Source organism: Spermophilus citellus (assembly GCF_964194105.1).
Source record: "Spermophilus citellus genome assembly, chromosome: 7".
NCBI lineage: Eukaryota > Metazoa > Chordata > Mammalia > Rodentia > Sciuridae > Spermophilus > Spermophilus citellus.
This window is the reverse complement of record NC_138188.1, coordinates 83,739,023-83,762,178: the sequence shown is the minus strand read 5'-3', so window position 1 is coordinate 83,762,178 and position 23,156 is coordinate 83,739,023. Positions and strand designations below refer to the sequence as shown.

Sequence of the window (23,156 nt, the reverse complement as noted above, 5' to 3'; positions counted from 1 at the left end):
AATTGATGACTCCTAAAGGCAAATTCACAGGAGATAATTAAAAAATTGTTTGATAAGCACAGGCCCTGAATGAAGATACATTCTGTAGTGATATGCTGAGGCATTCGGCTTTGCTCTCGGTTCTCCTAGCCACTTCTCCCCAACATTCCATTTTCAGGTTAACTACAGTTCAAGTAAGTTCCAGTGTTTTCTCTCTTCTTCTCTTTTAACCACATCTAATTCCTCCTGGGTAACTTTAAGCTCTTATGGTTACGGTCTGTTGAGTCCTGTTGCTTAATATCTTTTTTTTATTTTTTTTTAATTTTTTTTTTATTGGTTGTTCACAACATTACAAAGCTCTTGACATATCATATTTCATACATTAGATTCAAGTGGGTTATGAACCCCCAATTTTACCCCAAATGCAGATTGCAGAATCACGTCGGTTACACATCCACAATTTTACATAATGTCCTATTAGTAATTGTTGCATTCTGCTACCTTTCCTATCCCCTACTATCCCTCCTCCCCTCCCCTCCCATCTTCTCTCTATACCCCATCTACTGTAATTCATTTATCTCCCTGTTTATTTTCCCATTCCCCTCACAACCTCTTATATGTAATTTTGTATAGCAATGAGGGTCTCCCTTCATTTCCATGCAATTTCCCTTATCTCTCCCTTTCCCTCCCATCTCATGTCTCTGTTTAATGTTAATCTTTTCTTCCTGCTCTTCCTCCCTGCTCTGTTCATAGTTGCTCTCATTATATCAAAGAAGACATTTGGTATTTGTTTTTTAGGGATTGGCTAGCTTCACTAAGCATAATCTTCTCTAGTGCCATCCATTTCCCTGCAAATTCTATGATTTTGTCATTTTTTATAGCTGCATAGTACTCCATTGTGTATAGATGCCACATTTTTTTATCCATTCATCTATTGAAGGGCATCTGGGTTGGTTCCACAGTCTAGCTATTGTGAATTGTGCTGCTATGAACATCGATGTGGCAGTATCCCTGTAGCATGCTCTTTTAAGGTCTTCAGGGAATAGTCTGAGAAGGGCAATAGCAGGGTCAAATGGTGGGTCCATTCCCAGCTTTCCCAGGAATCTCCAAACTGCTTTCCAAATTGGCCACACCAATTTGCAGTCCCACCAGCAATGTACAAGTGTACCCTTTTCTCCACATCCTCGCCAGCACTTGTTGTTGTTTGACTTCATAGTGGCTGCCAATCTTACTGGAGTGAGATGGTATCTTAGGGTGGTTTTGATTTGCATTTCTCTGACTGCTAGAGATGGAGAGCATTTTTTCATGTACTTGTTGATTGATTGTATATCCTCCTCTGAGAAGTGTCTGTTCAGGTCCTTGGCCCATTTGTTGATTGGGTTATTTGTTATCTTATTGTCTAATTTTTTGAGTTCTTTGTATACTCTGGATATTAGGGCTCTATCTGAAGTGTGAGGAGTAAAAATTTGTTCCCAGGATGTAGGCTCCCTATTTACCTCTCTTATTGTTTCTCTTGCTGAGAAAAAACTTTTTAGTTTAAGTAAGTCCCATTTGTTGATTCTTGTTATTAACTCTTGTGCTATGGGTGTCCTATTAAGGAATTTGGAGCCCAACCCCACAATATGTAGATCAGAGCCAACTTTTTCTTCTATCAGACGCAGAGTCTCTGAATTCATATCAAGCTCCTTGATCCATTTTGAGTTAACTTTTGTGCATGGTGAGAGAAAGGGATTCAGTTTCATTTTGTTGCATGTGGATTTCCAGTTTTCCCAACACCATTTGTTGAAGATGCCATCCTTCCTCCATTGCATGCTTTTAGCCCCTTTATCAAATATAAGATAGTTGTAACTTTGTGGATTAGTCTCTGTGTCCTCTATTCTATACCATTGGTCCACCCGCCTGTTTTGGTATCAGTACCATGCTGTTTTTGTCACTATTGCTCTGTAATATAGTTTGAAATCTGGTATCGCTATACCGCCTGATTCACACTTCCTGTTTAGAATTGCTTTTGCTATTCTGGGTCTTTTATTTTTCCATATGAATTTCATGATTGCTTTATCTATTTCTACAAGAAATGCCGTTGGGATTTTGATTGGCATTGCATTAAACCTATAGAGAACTTTTGGTAATATCGCCATTTTGATGATGTTAGTTCTGCCCATCCATGAACAGGGTATATTTTTCCATCTTCTAAGATCTTCTTCTACTTCTCTCTTTAGGGTTCTGTAGTTTTCATTGTATAAATCTTTCACCTCTTTTGTTAGGTTGATTCCCAAGTATTTTATTTTTTTTGAGGATATTGTGAATGGAGTGTTTTTCCTCATTTTCATTTCAGAAGTTTTGTCGCTGATATACAGAAATGCCTTTGATTTATGCGTGTTGATTTTATATCCTGCCACTTTGCTGAATTCATTTATTAGTTCTAGTAGTTTCTTTGTAGACCCTTTTGGGTCTTCTAGGTATAGAATCATGTCATCTGCAAATAGTGATAATTTAAGTTCTTCTTTTCCTATTTTTATGCCTTTAATTTCTTTCGTCTGTCTAATTGTTCTGGCCAGTGTTTTGAGAACTATATTGAATAGAAGTGGTGATAGAGAGCATCCCTGTCTTGTTCCAGATTTTAGAGGGAATGCCTTTAACTTTTGTCCATTCAGAATGATGCTAGCCTGAGGCTTAGCATAGATAGCTTTTACAATGTCGAGGTAAGTTCCTGTTATCCCTAGTTTTTCTAATGTTTTGAACATAAAGGGATGCTGTACTTTGTTGAATGCTTTCTCTGCGTCTATCGGGATGATCATATGGTTCTTATCTTTAAGTCTATTGATGTGGTGAATAACATTTATTGATTTCCGTATATTGAACCATCCTTGAATCCCAGGGATGAATCCTACTTGATCATGGTGCACAATTTTTTTGATGTGTTTTTGTATTCGATTCGCCAGAATTTTATTGAGGATTTTTACATCTAGGTTCATTAGAGATATTGGTCTGTAGTTTTCTTTCTTTGAGGTGTCTTTGTCTGGTTTCGGAATCAGGGTGATGTTGGCCTCATAGAATGAATTTGGAAGAGCTCCCTCTTTTTCTATTTCCTGAAATAACTTGAAAAGTATTGGTATTAATTCTTCTTTAAAGGTTTTGTAAAACTCTGCTGTATACCCATCCGGTCCTGGGCTTTTCTTGGTTGGTAGTCTTTTGATGGCTTCTTCAATTTCATCCATTGATATTGGTCTGTTCAAATTGTGTGTATCCTCCTGACTCAGTCTGGGCAAATCATATGACTTAAGAAATTTATCGATGTCTTCACTATCTTCTATTTTATTGGAATATAGGTTTTCAAAATAATTTCTAATTGTCTTCTGTATTTCTGTAGCATCTGTTGTGATATTGCCTTTTTCATCCCGTATGTTAGTAATTTGAGTTCTCTCTCTTCTTCTCTTCGTTAGCATGGCTAAAGGTCTGTCAATCTTATTTATTTTTTCGAAGAACCAACTTTTAGTTTTGTTAATTTTTTCAATAGTTTCTTTTGTTTCAATTTCATTGATTTCCGCTCTGATTTTAATTATTTCTTGCCTTCTGCTACATTTGCTGTTGTTTTGCTCTTCCTTTTCTAGGGCTTTGAGATGAAGTGTGAGCTCATTTATTTGTTGGTTTTTTTCTTTTTTTGAGGAATGACCACCAGGCGATGAATTTTCCTCTTAAAACTGCTTTCATTGTGTCCCATAGATTCCGATATGTTGTGTCTGTATTTTCATTTATCTCTAAGAATTTTTTGATTTCCTCCTTTATGTCTTCTGTAACCCATTGATCATTCAGTAACATATTGTTCATTTTCCATGTGATATAGGATTTTTCCTTCCTTCTTTTATCATTGATTTCCAGTTTCATTCCATTATGATCAGACAAAATGCAAGGTATTATCTCCACCCCTTTATATTTACTGAGGGTTGCCCTATGGCATAATATATGGTCTATTTTTGAGAAGGATCCATGTGCTGCTGAGAAAAAAGTATATCCATTTGATGATGGTTGATAAATTCTATATATGTCAGTTAAGTCTAGGTTATTGATTGTGATATTGAATTCTATAGTTTCTTTATTCAACTTTTGTTTGGAGGATCTGTCCAATGGTGAGAGAGGTGTGTTGAAGTCACCCATAATTATTGTGTTGTGGTCTATTTGATTCTTGAACTTGAGGAGAATTTGTTTTATGAATGTCGCAGCACCATTATTTGGTGCATAAATATTGATAATTGTTATGTCTTCTTGGTGAATGGTTCCTTTTAACAGTATATAATGTCCTTCTTTATCCCTTTTGATTAACTTAGTCTTGAAGTCGATTTTATTCGATATGAGGATGGCCACCCCTGCTTGCTTACGAGGACCATGTGCGTAGTATATTTTTTCCCATCCTTTCACCTTCAGCCTGTGTATGTCTTTTCCAATCAGATGTGTCTCCTGGAGGAAGCATATTGTTGGATTTGTTTTTTTAATCCATGATACCAGCCTATGTCGCTTTATTGGAGAGTTTAAGCCATTAACATTCAGAGTTACTATTGATATATGGTTTGTACTTCCATCCATGTTTGATTATTTATCCTTTTTTTAAAAAAATTAGTTTGTTTCTCCATGATTATCTTTCCCCTCGCCCTCTGTCTTTACCGAGGCACTTCCTACTGATGGTTTTGGTTATTGTTTTTCATTTCTTCCTCGTGTAGTGTTTTGCTCAAAATGCTTTGCAATGCTGATTTTCTGGCTACAAATTCTTTTAACTTTTGTTAATCATGAAAGATTTTTATTTCGTTGTCATACCTGAAGCTTAATTTTGCTGGATACAGAATTCTTGGTTGGCATCCATTGTCTTTCAGTGTTTGAAATACATTGTTCCATGACCTTCTTGCTTTCAGTGTCTATGATGAAAAATCCATTGTTAACCTTATTGGTTTACCCCTGAATGTAATCTGTCTCCTTTCTCTTGTAGCTTTTAATATTTTCTCTTTGTTCTGTATATTGGATATCTTCATAACAATGTGTCTTGGCGTTGGTCTACTGTGATTTTGTGTGCTCGGTGTCCTGTATGCATCTTCAATTTGTATATCTGTTTCCTTTTTTATTTCTGGAAAGTTTTCTGTAATTATTTCATTCAGCAGGTTACTCATTCCCTTGGTTTGAATCTCTGTACCTTCTTCTATCCCAATGACTCGTAAGTTTGGTTTTTTTATGTTATCCCATAACTCTTGGATGTTTTTCTTGTGATTTTTTTACCAGCCTTTCTGAGTTGGCTAGACTGTTTTCAAGATGATATATTTTGTCTTCATTATCTGACGTTCTGGCTTCTACTTGCTCCACTCTGTTAGTGATACTCTCAATTGAGTTTTTAATTTGGTTTATCGTTTCCTTCATTTCTAGAATTATTGTTTGATTATTTTTATAATCTCTATCTCTTGATGAAGATCCTTAACTTCTTCTTTTATCTGTTTATGTAATTCATTCTCAATGTGTTCTTTCGCTGCTTGAATTTGCTGTCTTGTATCCTCTTTAAGGTTCCATTCCATCTGTCTAAGGTGTTCCTTGAGTTCTTTATATGACCATTTTTCTGATGACTCTAGGTCCTCCTGAATATTTAGGCTGTCCTGCATTGTTTGTACTCCTTTTCTTCCTTGCTTTTTGAAGCTGCTCATGTTACTTCTTGTTCTGTTTGACTGATGAGTTACTGTTTACTCCTATAAATTTATTAGATGCTTGGGAGGAAAGGTATTAGAAGGGAAGGGAAGAAGTAACTAAAGTGAATGAGAGTAAGCAGGTAGAATTCAAGGAAGGGGGCATAAGATAATTGAAAAGAAATGAATAGACAAAAGAAGAAAAAAATAGGAAATAAAAAAAGAAAAAAAATTAAAAAAAATAATAAAAATAATTAAAATTAAAATTAGAAGAAAAAAATTGTAAAAAAAATTTAAAAGAAACAACAAGAAAGAAAAATGAAAATGAAATAAAAACCCAAATCAAAAAAAAAGAGAAAAGAAAAAAAGAAAAAAAAACTAATAAATGCAGTCTTAGAGTTTGATTAACTTCTCTTCCAGTAGGTGGCACTGTGCCCACCAGGCCAAGTTTCTCCTGTCAATACACGGGAACCAATCACTGTGCAGCAGCTCCTCCCAGACTGGGCGAGTCTCCAATCCTGAGTGCCTAGGGCCTCCTCTTGTGTCTAGTCACTTCCCCACTTTTCCTCTAGCCAGGCCCCTCTCACGGGTGCCGCTCACCACAATACTGGCTACACACCAGGTCTGCTGCTCCCGGGAGCCCTGTTTTCATGAAAGACTGGGCACACTCTTCCAGTTTGCCATTCCCTCAGACCCTAAGTTTGTAGAGCTTGGGGCTGAGAATCCTCAGCGAATTTTACTTGCCCTCCGGTAGCCACTCCATGGGTAGCTGGTGCAAGAGACCTCAACTGTCAGCACTGGTGGGAGCGGTAGTTCCCCGCCGCGGGTCCCGCGCCACTTCTGATTCCCTGGGTCTGGCTATCGTGCTCACGGGAGAGCTGGGAGGGGCCCTTAAGGTTTCCCCGATGTGTAAAGAGGGAAGGCTAGGGAATTACACACCTGTAGCCGCAGGTTTCAATGAAGTTATCTCCTCCGCCGCAGTCTGATGACGTCAGTTCTCTGCCATGGTGGTATCTCTTGCAAATGGCGACAGTTCGTTTCCCTTTGCCGGACGACCAATGCAACGGGTGGGTCCTTACTGTCTCTCCCAATCCCCGTTTCAAACCTGTAGCCACTACCTATGAAGGCTCTGTATGCATTTACCTCCGTAGAATGAGAAGGGCTGACCAGTTGTTTCAGCCGGATGGATTAGTGCTGAGTCACAGCTGTTTGTCTGCGGGAAGCAGGCGAACGGGAGCTTGAATTCAGCCGATCCGGGCTCAGAGTGTGTTCTGAGAGGCCCAGACTGTTCGCCCCAGATCCACGTCAGCTCAGCATTGCCTAGTGATCCTGAGCAAACAGATTTAGGTTGTTTACGACTCCCTATGCCTGCACAGCTGAAGAGGTCAGGGACTTGATCTCTCTGCGCCCGCCGCCATGTTGGAATCCTGTTGCTTAATTTCTAAGGAAGAGAAATCATCAACAAAAGACAAGAGTAAAAAGTTGCTGGGCAGCTGGGCATGATGGCACATGCCTGTAATCCTAGCTGCTTAAGAGGCTGAGGCAAGAGCATCTCAGGTTGAGCCCAGTCTCAGTAACTTAGCAAGATCCTGCCTCAAAATATAAATAAATAAATAAATAGATAAATAAATAAATAAATAAATAAATAAATTTTTAAAAAAGGACTGGTGATGTAGCTCAGTCCATGTATTCACATCCAATACTGAAAAAAACAAATGAATAAACAAAAACCCACCAACTACTGGGCAATACCAGACAGTAGAAATCATATCATATTTTGGGAGTAAAGGCAAAAGGTTTTCTAGAGTTAAAAATAATGCAGATGTTTAACATTAGATATTATATAAATTGAATAACTGATAAATCAAGGAATAGGTAAGACAAAGGAAGACAAATTAGCAGCAATGGCAATAGATACAAATCAAGCATTGATCAAAGTGTACACATAAGTTATGAAACTTGTAGTTGTACGAAACCAAGTTGTAAATAGAAGAGGTACTGAAAGGAGGTACTGAAAGTTTCAAAGTCATAAATTTGTAGTGATTCCCTGACTGTTCTCATCAGATGTCTCCATCCTGTGGAAGCCCATTTAAACTATCAAATTTCATTTAGACTCCCATGCCTCAGAAAATGCAAATAAGGCCCGAGTCTAAACTCCTTGAAACTCAATGAGAGCTCTAATTATTAACTAGATAGTTAATGTTTTTTTTTTATCATTTTCTTGTGAGAACAGCCATTAAAAGAGATGTATTGCATGCCATATGAAAAATACAAATCCACTTTTAGAATCAACATGCAGAATTTGACTATTTAAAACTGTCTACATAGACCCACTTCCCTAAGTACATAGTTTTGTAGGGAAATACAAATATACAGACCACAGACCTGAATTCTGATCAAACTGGCTCCTGTGACCTCTCCTGACTCATTTCCTAAAGCACTTGACTAAACATCATGCTTTAATAACACGAAACTTGGAGTAGTTCTCCATCCTCCTCAAAACTCAGCACCCTGGATCATGTTGCTCCTGCTGCCTGGAATGCGGTCCTACCCTGTTTTCTCCCACCAACCTCCAATTCTTCACGGAGCATTTTTCCTGTCTACTTCTACAATGCATTTGAGTAAGAACAGAGGAGAGTCTGAGAAGGAAGCATATATAAAGCTGACTCAAGAACAGGGATAACTGTAACCATCATATTTTTAAACCATACAAAAACCTCAGACTAAAAGACGTTTAATTTTTCAATAGGCATCTGGAGAGCAAAGTTTTTATTCATTTAGTTTATTCTGAAAAATCCATAGTTCCATTGAACCAACAGATTTCCCCCCAGATCCACTGAAAGCATGTACATGTACACACACTTTGCATCCCTACTGTGCGTCCACAGATCCCTATGGATAGCACATGATGGATGCCCCCAAATTTGTTGTTATTTACTGAAGAAAAATCCAAAGAAATAGAATAACACACGTAGTTGTAATACAATCCAAAGCAAAGTAAGGTGCTAGAAGAAAACGTGAGAAAAAAATTAGAGTTATATAAGATCAGCCAGAAAGGCTTTCTGGGGGAAGTTAATCTTTAACTATTTGAGGAAGAACGGAGTTGTGACAGATATAATATAGAGCTGCAATGATAATAATGGCAGATAACATTGATTATACATTTGATATCTGGCAGAAACTATGCTGAACAATTTGTTTCTTTCAATCATCACTTCTTTTTAATAATCATCATTGCTTTTTAAAAAAAAATTATACCTTTATTTTATTTATTTATTTTAATTTGGTGCTGAGGATCAAACCCAGCGCCTTGCACATGCTAAGAGAACACTCTACCACTAAGCCACAACCCCAGCCCCTCACCATTATTTTTTAATCATCAACCTAATCATCATAATAACTTTGGTCAGCATAATAAGGTGTGGACATTATTTCACATAAGATAAGGAAGGTAAGGTTTGAAGAATTAAGCAACTTACTCAGAGTCATGTGGTGGTCGGCTATGAATCTGGAAATGGAACAAAGTTTATAATCTGGCTTGGATGGGAGAGTGTGAGATGGAAGGAGTAAAGCCCTAATCCTCAGAGGAAAGCCCAAGCCAAACCCCTGGGAAGCCTGCCATGGCTTCAGGGTCAAATGGGAGAGTTAAAACAAAGTTCACTACAGGAGTGGGCAGAAAACTTTAAAGATCACTGGGAGAAATTCTCTTCCCTCTACCACAAACTTCTCTGGACTCCTACAGCTCTGCCACCCTGATGAGAACTTTTTGTCCCCCAGGGCATCTGTGTCTCACACTAAGTTAAGTGACACCTAATAGAAATCTTAAAATATCATAATAAGCAGTGGGAACTTAAGCAATGGAATCTCAGACTTATAAAGTGCTTAAAATTAAATGTAAAAAAATTGTGGACATAAAATGTTATACTATTAAAGAGGAAAATGATTTGTGATAAACATTCTTGGCACATTTATTTCCTCAGCAATGTAGCCACAATCTCGACTAACTCAACCCAAATAACCACTGAAATAACTGAGAAACATAACATAACTTAGAAATCATGAGACTATGCTGAAAATTTACTGAGCATGAAAAAATTCGAGACTATCCATTCACTGACATTTACAGAGCATATCTTCTTTTTAAAAACATTTTTAGTTATACATGGCCACAATATCTTTATTTTGTTTATTTATTTTGATGTGGTGCTGAGGATCGAACTCAGTGCCACATATGTGTGAGGCAAGTGCTCTTCCCCTGAGCCACAACCCCAGCCCTTATTTATTTTCTTTGTAAACTATATTTTTTTCAGAAAGAACAAAACTTTTTCCCTTATATATACAAAACCACAGGTTGAACTTATTTTCTCCAAATGGGTAACATTTTGAGATGAGAAACTGATAATCATAATAATTATACAGATGAATGATGATCGTTATAACAAAGTTAAAATAGAGCTAATAAATTAACATTGTAAATCAGTAAGTGGACATTGAGTTATCAGACAAATATTTGCTAAATATGGAATATGCTGAATACCATGTCAGGTAAAGAGGACATAGAGGTAAACATTAGAAAACACCACAGTTGTCCTCTCACACAGAAATATGTTCTAGAATCAATCAAAAGAAAATGGAAAGCCAAAAGTGAATTAAGTTACACTGATTTAAGAAACAAAAGAAAACGAAAAAGTAAGTTTTTATAATAGTGATGGCTAAACATCCTAGAATCAATGGGTAATTGATTAAATGTTAGAACTTCTGTTCATTTATGATAAATTGGTATTCCTGGCTTATCAGAAATAATTAATTTCAGGTAAGTTTGTGCCACTTGAAGAATGCCAAGATCATATATTAAATGAGTAGGAATGAAATTCTCAGGCATATATAATCCCATGACAAATACTGCAAGAGTTCTATACATTTCCACTGACAGTGTTCTACACAGAGCACGAGTCTTTACTGACAGGCTGCCCAGGAGCCTGGGGACGGGGGAAGAGTTAAGAACTCAGAAATTGTAAGGCAAGGCCTTTTGCATTATTTGGAATATTGCCTCTTGTACCAGTATTGTCTTGTCAATGGATACTGTGATTTGATTGGATGAGATAATTAATTTGGGGTATCTAGTTTCAGATGTTATCAGTCAATTCCAAAACCGTGGAGAGACTCAATATTTAGTCTGGAGAGTGATTGGGATACAGAGCTAGTATTGTAGCATTCTATGCATGAAGGTGAAATCAAGCGAGTATATGAGATATTTCAGAGGATATAAGGAATATTGTATAGGGTTCTCGGAGCCCTGCCCCTTAGTTGTCCAGGCCTAGGTAAGAGAGGAAATCAGTGATGACTAATGAACAAGGAGAAGAAAGGCCAACCAAGAGTGAAAGTGTGTGTGTGAAGCCCACTGCCCACTGAGTAAGTCCTTAATTAAATATGTCTACTAACATCCCATTCCAATTAGAATACAATTCAAACTCCTTTCCAAATATGAAAGCTCCACAAAGTCTGCCTCCCTCCTATCTCACTGACTACACCTCTTTTCACTCTGCCCTTTGCAGTCTTCTTTAAGTAATCCAACCACTTTCTTTTCACATTAGCCTTCCATTTCTCAAGTACTACAAATCCATTTGTGCCTCAGGACCTCTGTGGGTGCTATTCCCTCTGCTGGGAATGTTCTTTCTTTTTCCCTGTTTACTATACCCCATGTTGGTGTTATCTTTGCCACACTGATTCTATCTGAAATATGCTTTTCATTTATGGAAATGTACTTCATTCATTGACTCTGTGTCCCATAAAAACACAAAGCTCTATAACAGAACAGGCTTTGTTTTGTTCAACACTATACAATTCTCCCTCCATCCCCCAAGAACATCTGTTATATGGTGAATATTCAGTAACACTTGGGTGAACATAAACAAAGTTCCACCTGATGGACAAAAATGCAGAATGTGAACACTAAAAACTACTCTGTTCCCCTGTTGTCCTGCTTCTCCACACAGTGACCCATAGCCGTCCCAACTCCAGTCCAACTTCTACAACCTATGGAAGACCAGAGTAACTGTACACCTTTGGGGCCATTTTCAGCTTCTTTGCTTATCCTCTGGAGGCCTTATTCTCATCATCTAAAGATCTTTTCTTCCCCAATGAGATTAAAAAGTAAATCAATGCTTAAAAAAAAATCTTTAAAGTCCAACGTTAGGTGCTATTGAACAAAATGAGACCATTTTCAGACTTTATCATTGGCTAGAGGTATCAGAAGGGAAAAGAGAGAATGAAGAAGAAGAAGAGAATCTTTCCATTCAGCTATTCAGTATTTATGATAAGAAAATCTCTTAAGGTCTGGTTGCTCCTTCCCTGTCTTCCCCAATGATTCAGGAAGAGGAGAGTCCCTGGCATCAGAATATTTCATTGTGTTGGTAAAAGATAAGCTAGCCATTCCTGTTTGGATGGGCAAGATCTCTCCCAGTAAAGAAACATGAACTTAGAGAAGACAATCAGATCCCACTGGCTCCTTACTCACAGAATTCCCACGTTTCTTAGCCTGACTATACTACGATCAAGTTCCTGGCCAAGTCTGACAAACTACAGCTCATTCTGGGCTGAGTCTTCACCATCAGGAGAAAGAGCTCCTGCTACCCCAAAACATGAAGGGAAGTGTTTCTACAACCTGATATGAAATCATAAATACAGTTTACTGCTGAAACAGTATAGGGCCCAATACATACATTCTATTCCATACATCAAGCTCACCCCAAATTAGGCACATTTTAATCTAATACAAGGCTATTTATTATCCATCAGAGTTGAGACAGAGGTTCATTTCAACTTTGAGGATGGGAATATAGTCCTGAAAAGACTTCTCCCAGACAAGATGAAGCTGGTACTTGAAGGGTGAGAATGAAAATACATTCAGAAAGAAAAGGACTTTTAAATAAAACCCATTGGTTATACTACAATAGTCTGGATTAGCCAGACACAGCATACCAAATTAGCACATCAAAAATGTGCAGAATAAAAAATTATGTAATTGGTGAAAGTCTGAAGCTGTCAAAGGGAACAGGAGGCAAACTATGCAAAACAACCATCCAAGAAGCCCAACTTGGTGGGTAATTAGGAAGATATATCGAGATCAAGGTATTTATAAATTGAGTGTGTGTGTTCATGTGCATGTGTATGCTTATGCACAAAAGCAAAGGATAAAGACATAGACAAGGTATAGAATACTATATGAAGAATGTGTGCTGTAGAGGCTAACTGAGATGATATAAATCAGGGATATATACAGATCTTCATATGATCCATTGTAACTCAACCTGGAGCAGTGTGATAGACATAAAAATTCTTGTCTCGGGTTGTTGGTAAGATAAAATGAAACAGCATATGAGAACACACAGAAGATCATAGTGGGTGCTATATATATGCTCCATGATTCTCTCATCACCTCAATAAAATATAATTCTAGAATGCATGTTAAACAGATGTCTGGTTCTCAACCCTGGATGGAACCATAATTTCCACGGAAGCTATCTGGCAGGCTAGATGATTAACCCAGGATGCTTATCAGGGAAAAGCAGGAAGCATACCATTATTCATTTCTGTTCCATGATGTGAAACACAGAAATTATCTCCAATTTAAATTATTAAAGTTATTAAATTCAGTCCTCTGCCACTGAGCTCCAGAATCAGAAACTTGAAAACTATAATTTCACAAAAAAAGTATTTTAAGGGTATGTCTCTTAATGGTATTCTTCTGCCAATACTGTCTATTCTCTCTGAGTCTCAAAAGATTTTTTATTGATTTGGGATACAATAACAAATTGAATATCTTCACTAAATCTACTTAAGTGTTATTAAAATCGCAGCCCCATTTAATTGCACCACTAAATCAAGACATAGTACAATCTGGGACTGACATTCAGTGACCATGTAAAAGTAGTTTTTCAAGGAATACATTATCAGGCAATGAATAACCACATCTCCCTTCCCACATTATAGTAAGGACAGTTTAGGAAGTCAGATCAGGGCAATATAAACACTTTCTAGAAAAGTTCTCATAAAGTTGCCATTATCTAAAGTGCCTCAGAGGCAGTCAGTATTATTTTTAAAAAAAGGAGGGGGCATTTTTGGAGATCTCGATTTGAAAAGCAGTCCTTAGTGAGCATAAAATGAAGCAATACAAATCGATTTACAGATGCGGAATTGCATGCTTTCAGATGGAAAATAACCTGGCACCCTGATCAGATCTTCCCAAATATTTAATATCTCCATGTAAAAAAGACAATTTCATGATCTGCAACTAGGGAAAGAAGTCTGAAGACAGAAAAGGCAAATATTCTGGATAGCATAATAGAGGAGACCATCTGAGATCTGATGGAGTTAGGCCTTCTGAAGGTAAGTGTGGACACCAGGAACAGAGAAAGAAGGGCTTCCAGCTGCTCTGCAGAGATGGTTTCCTTAGCCATCTACCTAATCATAGTACTGAGGTGGTCCTCTTACTGCAAATATGACTTGTGGCTTTAGAATCCGTGTGGCTTCTGAATCGCTAGCAATCATTATGTCTTTCCCATCCCCACCCCCACACAATTTTCAAACATTACCTTTGAACAGCACCCCCACCCCAGCTTATTCTCTTCTCACTACCCGCAACCCTGCACCGCTGAAAATACTAAAAGAAGGCGCTTTGGGTTTGTTTTTGGTTACTGGAAATCGCTTTTTATAGATTCTCTTTTAGACCAAAATAACAGCATACAAGAAAGGGGCTGAGTCGCCAGGAGCTCCGGAGCCAACAACCGCAAAATGACAAGTTTCTTCTCCCTTATCTTGAAAATTAACGGCAGACCAAATACTGCAATTTTCTCACTGCCGCCCTTTTGCCCCAAACTACCTCTGTGCTTTTTTTTGTTAGGTTTAGGTCTCTTGTGGTGGGAAGAAGGGTTTCTCAGAAAACTTTCCAAGATAAAAGACGAGAACCTTCCAGACCCCTTGCCCCACCTCGCGTCCAGACCCTTTTACAAGAAAACAATAGTGAACGTGAAATCGAGCACCCCCTTTGGCTTCTCAGTGCACAATCTGGCCTGCGTTTGAATAGAGGGTCCCAGTGCGGATCCCTTTAGCTTCCCACCACCCCTTGGTCCGGCCGCAGGGGCTATTTGTCTGTCTGATCCTCCCTGGCAGCTCCTGGACCTCCGGGCAGTCTCCTAGCTGTCGCCCCCGCACACCACGGCTGGCTCAGGGGTCCTAGAGCCCCCCGACTCCATGACGCCCGCGCCTGCAACGCGCCCCGAAGCTGGCAGGATGTGTTGAGGAGCGGACAGCGCATCGTGTCCCTCACCCCCAATCCTCAATCTCTAGGGGCTCTAAAGCCCGGCCACTCAAACCCCAGGCCTCCACGACCCGGGTCCAGAAGGCAGACTTCCCGCAACACCAACCTCCCTCAGTGAAGCCAGCCAGAGAGTTACCCGCCAAGGCCCAAGCGCGACGACCGCAGAGGCGTGCGGGGATCCAGGGCCGGGCCCGCTGCTCTCCGCCCGCCTGCGCCGCTCGCTCCAGCCGACTGCTGCCTCTCCGGCGGCGCCTGCCGCATCGGGTCCCCAAGCCCTGGGCTGGCGGAAACCGGAGGAAGGTGGCGCGGGCACGATTCCTTCCCCCCAGCCCTGGCGGGGGAGCTGGAGAGGGCGCAGCGCCGCCCGGAGTCGGAGGCGCCCGCCAGCCCGCGCGCTGCCCGCCGCGCCCGGGTCTGGATCCCCAGCGACTGCGCCGAGCGCCTCGGGAGCCGCAGGAAACGCCTCCTGCTCCGCGGTTGTCGCCACCAAGTTCGAGAAGAAAGGTGCAGTACAGATAGAAGCTGCGGGGCTCCCCGTTCCCGGAGGCGGCGAGGCTGGAGAGCAGCGGAGCCCCTACCTTTCCGGCGGGGCGGATAACAGCCGCGCGCCCTCTTCGGGCGTCATGTACAGGAAAATCACCGCGAAGGGAGGGCGGGCGAAAGGCGGCGGGTGGCTTCAGGACAAGGTAGGAGGATCGGCTTCCACAGCCAAGAAGACACTCCCATCCCGCCCTGGTTTGTTTGGAAAGCTGTAGGAGCGAAAGTGAGGGGCGGGCGGTCGGGTACTCCCCTTCCCCGCCGGCCTGGCTCTCCGCAGAAATAAAACAGTGAGGCTTGTCACCCCGCACTGTTACTTGAGGCGAGATAGGTAGTTTGGTCCCTAGCAGAAGGGGAAGTGTGTTTAGAGAGCCCCGGAATTCCCAGGCCCTGCTCTTTGGAGCTGTTATTTCAGGCAAAAGAACGAAAATGGGATGTGCTTTTTTTTTTTTCTTTTCCCTTTTTCTTGTTAAAGTAGCCCTCCTAGGGGGAAGAGTCTATGTTAATAATGTCCTCACACTTGGACGGCTCTGAATGCTTTTTAAATTTCAGTGTTTGTCAAATAACTCATTGTCTAGCAAATGTTGAGTTCATAGCTCCAGCCTTTGGGCACTGGGCACATAATCACATGCAGTCAAGTGACCTCAAGAGAGTATTGCCACTGCACTTAGAAGATGGGGTGTAAGTCAAAGCTGACAATGTGCTACACACTGGAACAAAGTCCTTCACCTGTCATAGCCTTTCTGGTATTTTCCTTAATTATAAAAACATGGAAGTAGCTCTTGTTATTTCCCCAATTTTTCTAATTAAAACACTAAAAGGGCTCAAATAATTATTCTTTGCTCTTTCTACAAATTGCCTTTGACATACCACACAGATTTTGTAAGTTTAAACATGGCTCTTGGGACATCGTGGTAATTAAAGAGGTTTAGGGAATTTGTTCATCTGGCTGATTTTTTTTTTCCAGCTATACTTTGCTCTTTGTTTCTTTTGAGTTTCTTATTGTCCTTCTATTGTTCATGGTATTCAAAATTTAACCTGTATTCCACCTCATCCCTGCCTTCCTAGACTTTTTGAAGAAATGGGCTGAGGAGAGGGGCCTTCCACTGTTCTTAGATGTCCTCAGGTGGGCTGTAATGGCAACTGTTCTCCCAAACTGGTTCAAATGCTGCCTCACCTGGTGGCTTGCTGTGTGACCTTAGGTAAATGACTTCCCTTCAGTATCCTTCCTTTTTGTCAGTGGTGAAGTGAGACAATTTATCTATCTCAGGGTTTGTTCCTTAGGGCTGAAACACAATGATGGAAATGTTACTGGAGAAGACAACCTCTAACTCATTGACAGAAATGAAACTGAGCCAAGTGAATGTGAATGTGTACCTTGAAGAAGATTTCATTGGAAATTCAGTAGAAAGAAGAGCAGGCTGCTCCTGAACAAAGGAAGATGTAAGCTTTTTATTGATTTGCTTGGTGGTGGGCAAAAGTCTAGTAGTTTTCCACTGACCAGGGCACTGCTTCAGAAGATGTTTCTTCTTGGATGATACTTGGACCATGAGGAAGTCATAGTCAACTTTTCCCAGGAACTTCTGAGTTGCTCTTGCAATTGGAACCATCATCCTGTGCAAACATCCTGGCCTTATGGCTCTGTCTGGGCCTTAAGATAGGGCTGAAGGACTTTAGATGCTTGGGCTGCTTGCTGTAGCTACTGAAAAAGCAGCAAAGGTGAGGTAGAAGAAAAATATACTAGCTCCAACAGTTGATCCAGACATACAGAGCTGAGTGAATCTGACCCAAAAGTTAAGGCAGCAAAATGAAATGAAATGAAATGAAGAGAGAGATGCCAAACTTTTTCATCCTGTTCTAGTCACCCATCAGACATCTGAAAGCCCAAGTCCAGTGAGTGTTCCTGCCAGAAGTGGCCTTCAAGTCCCTGAAAAGGAATGTAGATAACCATTAGCATTATACCCACACATCAGAAATGTTACCTATGGCAGAGCTGGTGGGAAACTAATAATGTATTGTTCAGCTACGTGGCCTCCAAAAGTTGACTAAGATCAAGTAAAGCTAAAGGGTGTATTTAATTTTTTCCCCTCAGTAACAATTTCGTCTTGTGCAAGCATGTGTTTCTGTGGTTTTATCAGGGTCTCATGACAGGTCTGTTTAAAGAGCACCAAGATAGAGAAACAACATGCCATGCTACTAATGTTAATAATTTATTGTACCCAGGGATTTATTTCCTTGCCCCAGCCTTTTATTCCGTCATGGTGTTCCTTGCCTGCCTCAGAAAGAATACTGGACACGATGTTTTTTCACAAAAACCACCAGTTCAGGAAGTAAAATGTAGACTTTTAAAATAATACAAAGAATTATTAGTGAACTATGGGTTGTTGCTCACCATGAGTCAGCTGCCCTGCACATATCATGTCTGTTCCTCTGACCCACCCTGGAAGTCAGAGTAATTTCCTTGTAGAAATGAAGAATTGGAGCTGTGATTCAATGCAAGCGCTGGAGACCAAAATCAGTTTTTCTTCTGGAATATTACTATGTAACTTTCTGTGGCAGGGGCTTTGGATCTATGCAAAAATTTTTTAGAAAAATTTTAAATTGAAAATATTGTATAGGCACATGGTTACAACTATGAAGATATTTGGTATTCCTGTGGAATTTGACAAAGGATTAAGTGTGTGATGGGTTTATATGTTGTTAGCCCTCTCTTTAATAGTGTTTTTGGTAGTTGTTTTGGGGCAAATGTTTTCACCACATAAATATATTTTTACTTGGGCTTTTTGTACATTTATTCCAGTAAGGCAAGAAGGATAAGCCATGTAGGTGGGGAGAATACTTCAAAGCTTCTGAGGCCACAATATTTAAGCTGTGTATATATAGGCCTGGCCTTGTTTGCAAGGCTCATTTTTTGATTATGGATGATACAATCTTTTTGAAATAAAATACTATTTCTTGAGATGTGACCTTGCATACCTAGAAAAAGGTAGAAGCCAAATTCCCTTTACTACCTTGACAGGTCATTCAGCACTTACAGAATCACCATCTAGAGGAAGGCCCAGGAATGTAGTATTTCTTCCTCAGCTTCCTGGGGGGGGGGGGACTGCCTTCCAAACTCTCATGTTCTGTTTCAAGTACAGCCTTTCCATGAAGAATGGATGGTAAGAATGTCTACTTCTTGTAGGGGAGACCTACTTGTAAGGGTATACTCTCAACAGGAAATCCTATCAGATCATAGTTAGTGAAACACAGAACTGGAGATAGCCATAATGTGACAAGAATACTTTCTTACAATACCCTCTTAAAAGTTAATCATATTTTTTTAGGTTTTATTTTATTTAACATTTCTCAATGCTTGAATTAAGTTATAAACAATATCTAGATCAAGACTGAGCTTGACTAAGCTAATCCTTTTTACACACAATCCTTTCTCCAACTCAAAGTGTTGATCCCACCAGCTGAGTCTTCCAGTCTGTTTGGATTTTTCTCTCCTGTAAGTAAACGTTTAAAGAACAGGTGCCCAAGCAGTCTAATTTCTAACTTAGAGCTATGACTCTGCCTACACTGTGGAAAAACTATTATATTAACAAAAAGCACTTTCATCCTTTCAAACAGCATCATACTTCTCCACAATCAGAGAAGGAACTCAGCTATATTTTCGCATATGTAAATATTCATTGTGATGATTCTCCCAGCATTTCCATTGCACCATAAAGGAATTCAATTCTATGAATAAGTTTATTATTATTATTATTATTTTACTTCATAAATGTTGGAGTTGCTGTATTCTACCAGTCCCTGCAGGTTTTCAAAGGTCTTAGCTCAATCTCAGGGACCATATTTACTCTCCTTTCACAGGCTGGAGGATGGGAGCAAAGATAAGCACATCCCAAGCACATAAGCAAGTGGAACATCTGTATGGTGCAAGAACATTTGTGTGGTGGAAGCCATAATTAAGACAATTGACAGAAAACAATTCCAAGTTATTAAAAATAGATTAATATGCAAAATAGATAGAAATTACTATGGAGTTATAAAAAAGTAACCCATTTTAAAATAAGACACAGACTTTAAAAAGTGATTCACAGCATTAATACAAATAGTTCACAAGCATGTGCAAAAATCTCAATGTCCTTTTATAATAACACCATTTGAGTAAAAGTAAACAATAATTAGAGACAAGATTGTCAAAAACTGAAAACATTAATGAAGACCAATTTTGTTAAAAGGTGTCAGGGAACTATATATGGAAGCTTGAAGTGGTACTTCCTTTTGGAGGGCAATTTAGTGATTGTTATCAAATGTACAAGGTTGGGGTTTGAATATGAAAACCCTAATTAAAGTTCTTTAAGTTTCATCCTTACAGTTTGACCTCAATTCAACAAGCAACCTAGGAGAGAGGAAAAGGGTAAAAGGACCCAAGATCTCTTAGTTGTCTCTGAGCTCTAGTAGCTGAGCTGCTCCAATGCATACTTACAGATGGTAGGGGCTGTGTAGGATAGTCTCCAAAATGGCTGCATCATAGAGCAGCTTGCCCAAAGCTATTATTCAATTATGGGAAGGGTGAGAAGCCTGGACTGCTGTCCTAGCTGATTCGACGCCTATCAATCTTTTTTGGCGGGGGTGGGGGGAGTTGTGACAAAACTGATTTTGTCAAGGGGGCCTGTGTGCCATTAGCATCAGAACCTTGACAGTGACCATGTTTGGAGTTTTCTATTATATTCTACCTCAGAATTAAAGGAACTCATCCACTTCTATATTTTCAGGGAATTATCATGTTAAGATGAGGCTATTTTTGAAGGTGACTTATCAGGCTGAGAAACACTGATGGATTACAAAGTTGGTGCTGGTGATTTCCCTATGCATACCTGGACCTCTCCCATCTTTCTTCCTTTACACCTGAACAAACACAGGAGGGGTGGGGGAAGAAGAGCAAGGTGGGCGGGTGTTGGATACACTCAGATGTGTGCTCCCACTTTTTATGTTTCTGTCAAGTGCTAAGGGGTTTTATATAGATTATATTGTTTAGTACATGCAGAAACCCTGTGGGCTACCTACCAGTATCCCTATTTACCAGATAAGGAATTGAAGATTCAGAGAAGTTACATAATGAATCCAAAGGTGCAGATCTAATGTGTATCAAAGCTGGGATTTGCCCCAGATTAAGTGTTAAAACCCTTTTTGCATACCCTTTCTTTTAAAGAAATGATTCATATGAGAAAAATTAATGTCTATTATTCTGGAGTATGATGTTTCAGAACATTTGCAACTATAGTAAACCTAATGGGAATCCTGTAAAGCCCTAGTTAGCCTTTTGTGAATTGCTGTTAAGCTTCCGACTGAAATAGAATTGAAGTCACTTCCAGTTCCCATTGTTTCCTTTCAGGTTTCCAAAATCAAAGTGTTTCCCCCAGGGATATGTGTATTCTGAAACCCTCATTTTCCTTCTAGCTGATTCAGTGCTCTCCTTTATACCTGAACTTACCTTGGAGGTAGAGCCCATTTTAAAGGTAACCACCATGACAGAAGCAGTACTTTCAATGGCATCAGTCTCACCACAGAGCAAACAATTTCAGCAGCTTCATAGGAGCATACAAACCCAGAACTTCTAATCTTTATTTCTGTTCCTTTCTGGGAATTATTGATGATACTACAGGCTGTTATAGATTCACAAGAACCAATATGAGTAATAAGGAGCTATAGATGTGGAAAACCATTTGCACCTGAATGTGTCACCTCCAAATTCATTCATCTCTCAGTTTAGGCTTCTTTACCTGCTTCTCTCTAAAACAGCCTCCTCTCCCATCCCACCAACTTTATTCCTCCTAAACAAAGCCCAAGAGTAGACGCCACCTTTTCATTCCAGGTTTTTAAAAACAAAAACACAAAAGGTATCTTCTGAATATCTGGTAACTTTTTTTTTCTTTCCACTCTATACCAATAAAGTCAGTAAACAGAACTTCAAAATGTGTTTACCTTCTTGGAATGGAAAAGAGGCAAATATTTATAGCAGAAGCATGGGGGTTATATAAAGGGATTTCCTACAAATTCTTATTAATAGTCATCTATCAAAATGGGGCAGAGTAAGGCAGTTGCAAGTGAAGAAAAACCCTAGATAGACTTAAGAGGTTGAGTGGCACAGAAAGGAAATCACATTTGTTGAGTGCTGAAAAGGGACTTTGCAAACATTATCACATGTAATGATAACAAACATGGAAGATGGATGGATCATTTTAGTGAGATAATAAAAAGAGAGCAACAACAATCAGAAACAAAAACAGATTCAAACCTAAGTCTGGCTGAACCAAATCCATAGTGCACACATTCAGAGAAGGATCTAATGCTTTTGTTAGGAAATCCCTCAACTGGCTCTGACATAACAAGGACAAATTTTAACTGAAGAAAAAAAAAATGTAAGTTCATTTCCAAGTTTCTGAAATTCATAAAATAGTAAGCCATTCATGTCTTTAGTTTTTTTTCTTTATTTTTCAGCAAAATTTCCATTACATTAAAATCTTCTTCCTTCCTTCTTCTCCTTCTTTTTCTCCTCTTCCTCTTCCTCCTTCCTAGTAGAAAGTGTGCTCTTCTTGCTGTTCTTAAAACAAAACAACAACAACAACAACAAAACCCACACCTCCATCCAGAAATAGTCTGTAGGGAAAAAGCAAATCTAATGCGTCTAATGCAGTGTTTTGAGGACCTGCCTAGTTCTTCTCTTTTTAAATGTTTGTTTGTTTTCCAGACAGGATTCTAGGATTCAAGACTTGCCTTTGTAATTAAGCAGCCTTTCCCAAATTGTGTCCTGTAGAGAGGTGCTAATCTGAATCCCCAAAACAAAGAATTCCTAGGAAAATAAGATGGAGTTCTAAGCAGGTTTCCCCGAGGCCTTACACAATACACATTAACATGTTAATGAGGCAGTTAAAAACAGCAATAAAGAAGGTGTTTAACTTTGCTTACCGGTTCAACACATCTAAACAAACTTGTTATTGTAGGAGACAGTTCTTTTCTTCAGGATTTCCTTGAAATATTCCCTTGTCCCTATCTAATAATCCAGTTAAAACAAAAGAATGAAAAGGAGATTGCAGTAAATTTGGTTCTCTACATATTCAGTTAGAGAACCAAGGTCTGGAATCCTTTCAAGAAGTCAAGCATGGGGCTGGGGATGTGGCTCAAGCGGTAGCGTGCTCGCCTGCCATGCGTGTGGCCCGGGTTCGATCCTCAGCACCACATACCAACAAAGATGTTGTGTCCGCCGAGAACTAAAAAGATAAATATTAAAAATTCTCTCTCTCTCTCCTCTCTCACTCTCTCTTTAAAAAAAAAAAGTCAAGCATGACTATGAAAGATTTCAGATGGTATTACTTCATGAGAAATATAGTTAGAAAAATATTGTATGGCAAACTTGCAGTGACAGGTTTAATATAAAGTCACTTTATTGTTCTTAGAAACATACATGTATCAGCATTCCCTAGTATTTTGGTATGTAGTGCTTAATATGATTCATCACTATTTTAAACTGTGTTTTAGTACAGAAATAAAACAGATTCTGGTCCAAATTCAGGTTAGTGTCTGAAGCAATTTTTTATCTTTTGCCAGCTGACTCATCTTCATTCCTACACAAGCTTGTGCAATCTAAATTTTCTGCATTTAAAAAAATTTTT

At 39.3% G+C, this 23,156-nt stretch overlaps 2 protein-coding genes across 6 annotated transcripts in view; one reads left to right on the top strand and one right to left on the bottom strand.

Moving 5' to 3' along the window:
* Positions 1 to 15,710, bottom strand: part of ST3GAL6 (ST3 beta-galactoside alpha-2,3-sialyltransferase 6) — a 61,716-nt gene extending 46,006 nt beyond the window's left edge. Inside the window, exon 1 of one of the 5 annotated variants that reach the window (XM_081302616.1) lies at positions 15,534 to 15,710. The gene's annotated coding sequence lies outside the window, so the exon portion shown is untranslated. Of the gene's footprint in view, positions 1 to 15,061; positions 15,507 to 15,533 lie in introns of those variants that run through there. The other 4 variants (XM_081302618.1, XM_081302619.1, XM_081302615.1 and 1 more) reach the window with 4 other exon arrangements.
* The window catches only part of LOC308653352 (uncharacterized protein), a gene marked incomplete at its 5' end in the record, with an annotated part of 95,742 nt that continues 87,474 nt past the window's right edge, over positions 14,889 to 23,156 (top strand). Inside the window, 2 exons of the mRNA XM_081301950.1 lie at positions 14,889 to 14,922; positions 15,016 to 15,641. Coding sequence (XP_081158076.1) covers positions 14,889 to 14,922; positions 15,016 to 15,641 — 660 coding nt within the window. The remainder of the gene's footprint in view (positions 14,923 to 15,015; positions 15,642 to 23,156) is intronic.